This window comes from Fulvia fulva, chromosome 3 (genome assembly GCF_020509005.1).
Source record: "Fulvia fulva chromosome 3, complete sequence".
In the NCBI taxonomy this organism is placed as follows: Eukaryota; Fungi; Ascomycota; class Dothideomycetes; order Mycosphaerellales; family Mycosphaerellaceae; genus Fulvia; species Fulvia fulva.
The window spans coordinates 2,323,749-2,334,658 of NC_063014.1; the positions used below are offsets into that span (position 1 = coordinate 2,323,749).

The 10,910-nt window shown below is 47.7% G+C and overlaps 3 protein-coding genes across 3 annotated transcripts; 2 read left to right on the forward strand and 1 right to left on the reverse strand.

Annotated features, from left to right (window-relative positions):
* Positions 1-2,104: 2,104 nt before the first annotated feature.
* Positions 2,105-2,425, forward strand: CLAFUR5_08135 (uncharacterized protein; the record flags this gene model as incomplete). Its single annotated transcript, XM_047907283.1, has 1 exon — positions 2,105-2,425. The coding sequence occupies one exon, from the start codon at positions 2,105-2,107 to the stop codon at positions 2,423-2,425; it is 321 nt and encodes a 106-aa protein (XP_047759377.1).
* A 5,141-nt stretch (positions 2,426-7,566) lies between these two features.
* On the forward strand, positions 7,567-7,931 carry CLAFUR5_14687 (Ecp24-2; the record flags this gene model as incomplete). The annotated part of the gene is made up of 2 exons (XM_047913835.1): positions 7,567-7,737; positions 7,800-7,931. The coding sequence occupies 2 exons, from the start codon at positions 7,567-7,569 to the stop codon at positions 7,929-7,931; spliced, it is 303 nt and encodes a 100-aa protein (XP_047759867.1).
* Positions 7,932-8,015: 84 nt separating this feature from the next.
* Positions 8,016-8,514, reverse strand: CLAFUR5_08136 (uncharacterized protein; the record flags this gene model as incomplete). The annotated part of the gene is made up of 3 exons (XM_047907284.1): positions 8,016-8,062; positions 8,236-8,338; positions 8,404-8,514. The coding sequence occupies 3 exons, from the start codon at positions 8,512-8,514 to the stop codon at positions 8,016-8,018; spliced, it is 261 nt and encodes an 86-aa protein (XP_047759374.1).
* Between the last annotated feature and the right edge of the window lie 2,396 nt (positions 8,515-10,910).

A 10,910-nucleotide genomic window follows, 5' to 3' on the forward strand; every position in this document is an offset into this window, starting at 1 on the left:
TCGTAGGTATATCGTATAGCCTAGTAACTTGTAGGTCGTTAGTCTCTTATAGTACGAGTTAATCTATAGCTCCTAGATTACTAGGACGTAGTAGACGTATTTCCGCTATAGGTATTCCGCGCTATATAATAGGTAGTACCCCGGATAGTTCGCGTACCGTCTTATAGCTAATATATAGTCCCTAGATATATAGTCTCCTATATAGTTCGAGTAGGCCTACTTGTTTATGTACGTATAGGTTTAGTATCTATACTATTAGTATTTAAAGTATTAGAGGACACGAAAGGATAAGGAGTACTTTTTGACTATCTTAAGGCTATATTACTAGATTAGGCCTTGTTCTATTACTAGATCCGCCGCTTTTACGTCTTATAGCTATACTATTAGCGCCGAGGCCTTCTTACCTTCTAGCCATTTTCTATAGAGCTAAGTCGCCTTCTAGATTAGAGAGTTAAGAGTGACCGGGTTGTCCTCTTAGAGAGCACGTAAGTGACCTTAGTTAGTTAGGTCGAACTCCTTAGGTATACCGTAGACTAGGATCGTAAATTGCTTTATTAAGACCTTCGCTAATACCGTAACCTTAGATACCTACTATAGCTACACCTCTAGATGCCTCCTAGTAGTAGTAGAGCTAGTATAGATCTATAGAGTACCGTTAGACTATTAGTTCACTACGACCACCCCTAGTTAACTAATTCGTTAGGCGAGCTCCTTATTTAATAACTTCGTAACTTTAGCCTAGTCTTCCTTTACTATAATACGGATCGTAACTATATCGTACGTTAGGCGGGGGCCTAGTATCAAAGCCGCGACCGATACCTAGCTATAGGGGTGTTGATTCCGGGTGGCCTTATTAATCGCCTAAGACGTCGTCCTTATTTCTTATTACCCTCGGTAATACGATAGTACTAGTGCCGTACGTAGCTAAGTGATTATCACCTATAGAGACCGGTATAGGAGCTAGTCGTTAGTCTCTATACTTTTTGCGTCCTCTATAAGTTGCTGCTAGTTGTCTTAGGGGAGCTTCGCCTGTGGAGCCGTGGGCGTCGGTGGTGCCGCAGCCTGGGCTGCCATTGCCTAGGAGTTGCCTAATGCAGCTAGGCACCTCCGCGGCGTTTGAAGCTGAAGAAATAGGGTGAAGAGAACTTCAAGCTGTCCAAATTGAATAAGGTAGAACTCCCTCAATCCTAGGGGCAGTAGCCTGCTTTGTAGATCGTTAGAATGGCCTTGATAAGGGCTTTCGAATGTGTCGTGTTTCTGGGAACAACATTACAGGAGGTGGTGTTAGACGCGTTGATCACCAAACAGGCGCGACCTGGAGCTGGATGTTCTCCGGCACAGCGGGTAGACCTACCTCCTAAATCAGACGCTCCTTGGGAAAGCTTGGTCAGGTGACCAGCGCTTTCTTGGCGGAGCGTCTGAGTCGCCTGGGTTCAGATGGGGCGCTTTCAAGCCAGCTTTTGCAGCCCCAATCTGTAACAGCATAACAACTACAAATGATGTATCCTTGTAGTGGCTATGGGACCTTAATATGAAGTGTCTCTACAACCTTAACGAGTCTGTATACGAATTAGCGCCCGACTACACAAATGGCGGGCGGACTAAGATTTGAGTCAATAGTCATCGCCCCAAAAGCTAATTTTGAAGGACAAGCCTAATAGCTATTCTAAAAACTGGAGCTCCGAGCTAAAGACTACTCAAGTTGATTCTCGTCCTCAAAATTGTGTATATACAGCGTAGTTATGCTGTTTCATGTAGGGAGGGCAAATCCATCACAGGTCTAGCTGGCTTGGCGCCCATTCTGCGCCCACAGGTCTCAGACCCTCGCAAGCTCGGATCTTGGTGGCTTTACTTCAACACCATATCGAGTGCAGCCGCGGTCTGATTTAGGAGGTAGGGGTAGACAGGCTGTGTAGTCGGGGATTCTCGGTACATTTCCTGGAGAATCGGGCAATTGCTCGAGAAGGCTCACGCCATGTGTGTTGAAAGGCAAGTTGCTCGTCCTGAGAGCGGGCCGTGTGGAGCCGCATGTCAACGCATCTTGCACAACCCTCGCTCGATCACAAGCTGTCTGCACTTTGAAGGGACAAGTTCACTGTTATTCATGAGTCATAATGGTGTCGGGGACAGCGATTATATGGACTCAAGAAAGTTCATGCTGTCAGTCCTCCGTGCACGGTGCATCTGCACCCGCTGTCCGAGTGCGAGTAGTAGCAGCAGCCTACGGGTAGTCGTAGTCGTACCTATAGTAAAATGTGCTGTTGGCGGTTGTGAACCTCCAAAGGGTAAGCGTAGCGAAGTGGAGCTCTACACCCGACAGCAACAAATCCGACACAACCCCACCGGAGCTCAACAGACACAACTTATAACAGTCCTACGCAACCAGATCGAAGCCATGCCTCCCTATAGCTCAATGCTGGCCTGAATTCGGCAGCCACGGGGTATGTCTTTGCAAGAGATGGTATGGGTACCAAGACGAAGCTGTGAAGTGTTCGTTGGCAACAGCTTTGGCGCAAGAGAGATGCAGGAGGGTGTGCACACAGGCATGCCGATGTTCTGAGACACTATCGCCAATGATGATGACTGCTGTCATCGGAAGTAGATCTATACGCTCTTCTGAACGATGACCGAGCCCCTGCTCACGAGCTCCTTGTCTGCGACATCTTGTTGATCCCATGAGCTCCAGCAGGGCCCTGCCCATCCTCGACAGAACACCACTTTGGCAGCTTTGCCATAAGGTGAGGATGAGGCCGCGTACCGTCTGGGCAAAGCAAGCCTCGCAGTATGCATTTTCATCGACCGTGAGAACCTCACCAGGCTGGCAGCATACGTGGCGCCCATCGTCATGGGGCGATCCCCATGGTCTTTTGTTCAGTGCGTCGCCGCACTGGATGACGGCGGCGTGGGTGCTGTGGCCGCAGCTGAGCTGGGCATGAATGGAGTTGCACATTGCGATTTTAGAGGCTGACGGCGTTGGAAGTGAGGCCTTTTGGTGGTAGCTGGAGCTTACGAGTATCTCTACGAATGAACTGAAAGAGATGGCCGCAGCCGAGATATACTGGACATTTTGCAGCAAACAACCAGCGTTGCTATTGCGAGGTCACTCCCTGGCCCCGTACTCGTGAGCAATGCAAGCAAACTTGGGAGCATAGTCAATGTCGAAAAGCTACCCGCTATGGACCGCTCGACCACTGAGATTGGCCAACACAAACAATAGGCCCATCTCTACCTCCACGCTTCTCCCTCACTACTCTAACTCTCACCAGCTCTCCTCCTTCTCACTAGCACTATCCCGCATCGCGCGGCCCCCACAACCTCATCCTGGCCACGGCCCGCCTCAACCGGTTACTTGTCTCCGCCTGACACCTCGCACAAAGGTGAGCGTGCACATTGCGGAAATTCTCTGAGAAGCAGTGCTCGCAGCATGTGTTCTGTCTTAGCCGTGTCGGTCCCCATGCACCCGCGAAGCGGGTGTTGGACAACCCAGTGATATTGGACACCTCAACGATATCAATGAGGTGTATTCAACTATCTATTGGCTATATCGTCCATACAGGCAAGCCATATTGGCATAATCTTCCGTCTCTCCACTGGATAAGCAGGTCTGTTGTATGTCCCCTTGATATAGCTCATAATCTTGCTTATCCGGTGTCTCAATTCACCTGTTCTTGCACGTGCTAGCTGGGCTTCAAGCTGCTTTACTGTGTTCTCTTCACGTTCATGAATAGCAGCTCTTGCGTTGATAGCCTTCATGACACCTCCACGCTGAAGGTGTTGTCTCTTCTGAGTGTTGCGAGCATTACGAGCGTTCTGCCGGACCGTGGTGTTGTTCAATTCAGCTACTGCTTCGGCGCCCTCAACGATAGCAATCTGGGCTCTATGGAAGAGTGGCTCCAGTCGCTGCTTAATAGATTCATCTATCAATAGATCAGCTATAAGCGCAGCAGTGTATCGACCGAAGGTCCTCACTGTTGTTAGAAGCTACTTATCGTTGACAATCGGCTCCGGTGTTGAGACTCGTTCATTCGATCGAAGAGCAGCTAGGTCTTGCCTTGCACGAGCTAATATTGGCTCCGAATTGAAGGGGTAGATACCACACTTCTCGAAGCCGCTTATAATGGTTGTTGGCTTCATTGCTTGCCTTCTGAAGGCCTCGAAGTCATACAAGAACTCGAGCTTGTTGTAGTCGCTACAACCATAGCGAGAAGCTGAATCCACAGCCTCTGCGTGCCAGTGCTTATAAGGCTGGAATACGACCACATCTAAGGGCTGTAGAAAGTGTGTTGTATGGGCTGGCAGTGCAAAGGGGGTTATCAGATGCTCGTCACAATATTCATTGAATTCAATCGTGAAGTGAGAGCCGTACCCATCCATCAACAGCAGCCTGTATGCACCTCGCTGTGTCTTCGCAGAGTGCTCGTTGATATGTAGCAGCCATTCCAGTGTAAGTAGGTCATTCGTGTAGCCAGAATCACTAATACCCACAACCGTGTCGTCTTCAAGGTGTTGGTACCACGTATTCAGGTGCATCTTCCCTATCAAGATAAGGAAGGCTGGAATCACATGCCTAGCTGCTGAGACAGCAACAACATCCGTACAGCTCTGACGGTTGTTGGCAGTAGGAAGGAAGTTCTTCCTCTTCGGATATTGCGTAAGAACGTACTGGTTCTTCGCAACACCAATACGGAAGCCAGTCTCGTCCATATTCCACATGTCCTCGGGCAATATGCCATGCTCTTGACAGGTCTCCTATAGCTTGCTGTACCACCATTCAAGGTCACCAATATCCCATGCCGCTGCTCTTGCTGCTTCCAATAGTTGTTGCTTCACCTTCTTCCATTCTGGATGTCGATTGAGCCATCGTTGTGGCCACTTCGAGCTCACAATTGGAGGTGATCTAGGTCCAGTATGGTATCGCTTGAGGATCGAATTTGCGCTGATCTAGACCATCCGGAGTCGCGCGGATACGCCTATCTTGTCACACCTCCTCAAGTAGGTTGCAAAAACAGCTTCTTAATCGTCTGTCAACACCGTGTGCGTACGTGGCCGTGTGCTGCGTGAGTTGTGACCGAGAAGTCATCTTCTGAAGCGTTGGTAATCGACACCCTAGTTGGCGGCTACCTGCTTGACAGGACCTGGATTTGACGCGTCGCAGTACCACTGCACGGCCTCACTGATGAGCTCCTCTTCTTCACGAGAGATGGAAGCAACCATATTGATGAGAAAACGCGTGTTGAATGGAAGATACGCGTGTTGGAAAGCGTGGTTATATCGAGGTGTCCAATATCACTGGGTTGTCCAACACCCACTTCGCGGGTGCATGGGGACCGACACGGCTAGACGCACATTGTCAGGTCGGCGGCAGAGCGTTTGTCTGTGATTAGGATTGCGATCGCTGGCGCGATGACCGCTTTCGCGGTGGCTGCGATCGGAGCTTGAGGCGGCGGCGCAGTGGATCGTGGGGCCGCGGATCGAATGGCCGCAGTCGAGGTTGGTGGTGATGGTTATGCACATTGTGGTGGATGATGGTTGGAGGATGGAAGGGCTTTTTGATGTTGAGGCTCGAATCAGGATCTGGATCGCGAGACTCGATTCACGGAAAATCCAAAGCTCTCTCGTGCGGCGAAGCGGTCTTGAACGATGATAGCCTGGAACTCGGTGTACAAGACAATGTCAATAATGATGCAGCTTTCACGTGATTTTCACAGAATGACTGCAGGCCGATGATACCTTCACTTCCGTAGATGGCGTGACTGCTATCTCATCGTTTGCGGCCACGGGTAAAGCACAAGTGCCAAAAGAGACTCCGAAGCAACAATGGAGCATGTGTGCGCAATGAGCACCATGGTGAATCACGAATCTTCGACAAGATCATGATGAGATGACTCTGTGCATAGGCGCCAAGTCACATACCTCGAGTGTGCTTACAGCGTCTTGCTGCAGCGGAGTCACATTCTCTTCCCGAGTATCCTAGCAAAATCCGGGATTCCAGCAAATCAGCCGGCTTAGTTAGCAGCGGCCACTACAAGCAAATGTGACTCCGCTGCAGCCAGACGCTGTAAAATTCAATCGACACAGAATGGCAAACAAGTTCACTGGCTTGGCCCTCACATGGACTTCACACACGCCGAAACAACAACAACCAACAAATCACCCTCTACCGAAGCAAAAGATGTCGCGGCTAAATCCAATTACTCCACGTGTGAAAAGATTGCATAACCTTGCAGCGTGAGATGAGATTATAAGATTGAAATGAGCGTTACAGGGGGCAAGGATGTGATGGGTATTGGCCGAGGAGATAGCGATGACTAATTCAGGGCAACAACTTGCCCTACATAAGAGCCAACAAGGCACTACTTTCAAATGACATGGTTGTTCACACCTTGCAAACCAATGCCCTGTACTTTCCAATCGAGATCCCCAGTTTCACACCATGAGTCCTCAGAACCATATTTAAGGGTCATAATGAATGAATGAATTGATCGGCTTTACCTACTATCATCTTCCCGGCCATTGAAGCCGTTCGATATCCCTTTGCAAAGTCGTCCACCAAAGAGTCTTCTTCTACGACCAGCATTACCAGCCTCACTAGACCTTATCGAGGTGTAAGTTCATGTCCGTGCAACCCCTATGTATCTGTCCTTGACGTATCGGAGGGTTAGCAGCTGGCAGGGAACAAGCTGACTTTGTAGAGACTTTGACCGAGAGCAGGTGCAAAGGGTTGACCCCTTTGCATTTTCTCTCGGTGCAAAGTTGGAGGTACCCTATCCTAGGTTTCAGCGTCGGCAGGGCTGGAGCAGGGCCTATAAAGTCCTGGGCATAGTTTTGACAACCCCTGTTCTTCCACCTTTCGTCATTAGGAAGGATGTATCCACTGCTTGGCGTAGCTCACTACCTGGTGTGTCCTCCATTGTTGGCTATTACTGCCTCGCAGCGTTCTCGCATACTCTTGCATATACGTTGTATGTCCTTAGGTGTGAGCTTGGCCCATTCTTGATAGTGAGATTGAAGGTAGCAACACCTTCTGAGATGGACATGCATAGCCGGAAGTGGTTAGCGTAAATACAGGGGGAGTTAAGACTATGCCCAGGACTGTAATGACAAGGGCATTGCACGGACTCGAATAAGCTTGAAATTACACCTCGAACAGGTGTAGTAAGGCTAAACTCAGAAGCTGAGTTTTGTCTCCTAAATATGAACTTTTCGAGTTCATCTTGTGAAAGCTATTAGGGGACGGACTAGCTTTCTAAGAGTACTCGAGCCGCTAATAGGCCTAATACCCCTACTTTCTATCTCCTTAGATCTCTACTACGAACACTTTAATAACTACCTTAGGGTAGATCCCTATCTCTAATATATTACTACGATATAAATAGAGGGATACCTTACCCTCCGTCGAACGGCCGATTCTATAATTACTATCTAAGTACTTCTAGATTCAGCTACCGGCCGTTACTCACTATACTTATAGTAACCGCTCTCGAGCCTTCTTTATATATCCCCGAGGTGGTATTTATAACTTACTACTACTACTACTCCCACTACTCCTACTCCAAAACTACTACTATGCGTCTTCCTTCGGCTTCTTGGATTCCTCTTGCTATTTCTCTTGTAATAACCAGAGGTTTCTGCTACGATCCCGTCGATGTAGAAGGGTACTTCCCGGCCTGGACATCTCCTTTTGGAGACAACACCCCTATCAATTTTCGCCCAGGAAAACACGACCACCAATTCTGCGTAAGTAAAGGCTGATCGAAATGCTTTCTGAATATACGTTCAAACAGCTAACATATAGCTAGGGTGTAATGAGGAGCGCAAGTGATGCACCTTCGGACAATTTCCCAATATACCGAACCTATTGTTTCATAGCAGGAGATAACGCGAACAAATGCATGGGAGAAACTGGGTACGTTTTGCTTTGCAAGGATTAGAACCCCGCCACGGTATGTTTGCGCGAGGCCTATACCGTGGATACTCTCCTATAGGCGCAGGCATAGGGAGGCTAGTTCTTCGACCTAGCCGATAGCAGTCTGGGGAGTTGTGGGGAGGGGGGGCGAAGGTCCTGTGAAGATGTTAGTAGGGCCCTCTCGGGGTTGTCGTGGTCATCAGCCTAGCATCGTCAGGGGACGTACATCGTATAAGGATCCCCACTCTCAAACACCTCTCAAACGGCCTCTCCCACTTCTTACTCTCCCACCTCCTTCCCCGTACACAACGTACACAACGTACACTTACGCTTAAAACCGCACCCCTCCTGCAACTGCTCCTGTCTCTGCTTCTCGCTCCTTATATTTAACATATACGTGGTTGTCAACTCCTTCCCTGCCTTGATATCTGCCTTGATATCACTCGTAGTGTATGGACCGTCAACTTTCCGAACGTGGCGTTGTAGTTGTTATATACATTCGGCCGGCAGGGGCGATTGATGCGGCTGTAGGTGAGGAAGAGGTCGTGGACGTAGCGCGCTTGGGTACCTATGGGTAGCACGGCGTTGTTATTGCGAATTGCGCTCATCTTCATGTAATTATCGAGGACAGCGTCCAGAGCGCGGCCGGAGTATTGCTTCTTGGTAGCGCGGGACGGGCGCGGAGAGCGGTGCGTGATTTTGGGTTGAGTTGACCTTTGTTGCAGGCGAGCTCGGTGTACTTACTGGATGTGTTGTTCTGGGGAGAGGGAGTGGAGTTGGGTGACAATGGCTTCGAGGGAGCGCGTTGAGGAGGCTGTGGTGGGTAGGGGGCTTCGCAGATGAGGCGGGTGCCGGCTGGGATGTCGCGGGTGGCGAAGAGGCCGTACCTGTCTTTGTGGCCGGCGAGTTGGAGCTCGAAGAGCGGGCCTTGGGAGGTGTTGGGATGCACTGTTGGTGGTTGGAATGGTTCGTTTGGTTGGAGTGGCCGCGGAAATTGTCTGGGTCGAAGAAGAAATGCTCAGGCCTTTTTGAACAGAAAGTACAAAGGGTTGGGAAGTGTTGCGAGCATTCACGCTCTCCAAGTGCTGGTCATGAAATCCTTCCACAGCAGAACTTCTCGAAAGTTCGCGCCTTCACTCCTATGTCCTAAATCAGACTACTGCTGCACTTGGTGTAGTATGTCGTGTTCGTCAGACGGTTTTAGCATCAACTCAATATTAAGGTCTGTATGTTGCGCCACAGTGTTACTAAGCTTATAGATCTTGTCGATTAGCTCACTGGTTATCAACGTGTTCTTGACCTTATTAAGGTGTTTTATTTCTACTATACTATCAATAGGGGTAGTATTAATATATAGGGTATATTAGGCTCTATTCTTACTACTACTACTCTTTATTTACCTTAATACCTTAATATAGCTTATTCTAACTATATTGCTTATATCTTACTTGCTAGACGAGATTATTAAATAGCGCTCTATAACGTGCTTTACTACCGAGCGGGCTATACTACCGAGCGGGCCACTTTTACTAAGAACTATACTACTTCTATAGATATAGCTATATAACTACTATTATAGCGTGTATTGTCTTCAAACGAGGCCAAATTGACCTTAGCTGTCTAGGCTACGAAACGCGACGCGATAATCACGAATTGACTTGCTATAAAGGTATACGACGCGTCTCGAACTATACTAGGGTATTGATTAAATAAACGACCTCCTCGGGGTGACTACGAGCCCAATTTGAAGAAGCTTATAAAGCTAGAAGAGAGGGTGATACTTGAGTATATACTCGAGCTAGATCTTAGAGGTTTTCCGCTATTAAAGGCTAGTATACGAGTAATGGCCGATTTATTACTATAAGAGAAGGGTCTTAAGCCCGCTAGTCTCAATTAGATAGACAGGTTTATTAGGCGGTATCGTGAGCTAAAGGTTCATATAACACGTAGATACAATCGTTAGCGAGCCCTAATAGAAGATCTCGACGTTATCGAGAAGTAGTTCTTACTTATACGTAATATAAAGAAGAAGTATAGTATCCTTAACTAGGACACCTATAACTTCGACGAGATAGGGTTTATAATAGGTATTATTACGTCTTAGAGCGTCGTTACGGGTTTAGGAAGGCGTAGTAGAAAGAGGAAGGTCGTTTAATAGGGTAATAAAGAATAGGTAATAGTAATTAAGACTATCTATATAGACGGAATAGCGCTCCTACCCTACGTCATCCTTATAGGTAAACAGTATATTAGTACCTAGTACTAAGACGGTAACTTGGGTCTAGACTAGACAATCGGGCTAATAGAGAACGGCTAGACTAATAATGAGTTTAGTATACGGTAGCTAGAGCATTTCTAGAAGTATACTATAGCTCGTACGACTAGGGTATAGAGACTACTTATTATCGATAGCTACGAGAGCTATAACTCGAAGGCATTCTAGAATCTATATAAGGAATACAAAATCTTGACCCTATATATACTATCGTACGCCTCGTACTTACTCTAGCTATTAGATATAGGTTGCTATTCGCCTTTAAAGAAGGTATACGGTACTTAGCTCTCGGGCTTAGTACGCTAGCGCATTACTTATATCAATAAAGTAGAGTTCCTACGCGCCTTCCGGGCAGCCTATAACGCTATATTTAGATAGGAGAACATCCTATCGAGCTTTAGAGGCGCTAGTTTGGTTCTGTTTAATCTATAGGTAGTAATAGATAAGCTTAATATTAAGCTACGTATACTAACCCCTCTAGCTCCGGACTCTACTCCTTAGGAGTCGAAGACACTACGAACTACAAAAGAATTCGACTCTTAATCGACACTACTAACAAACAAAATGCGTGCCCGGGCAGATTTATCGCTAAACTCGTTATAGGTAGGGGTGTATTAGCTTATAAAAGGGAGTAGAGAGATAGCGTATTAGATAGCTCTTATATAAAGCGAGATTAGTAAGCTACGTAAGTCTAACAAGGACCTTATATAGCGGAAAGCACGAAAGCGT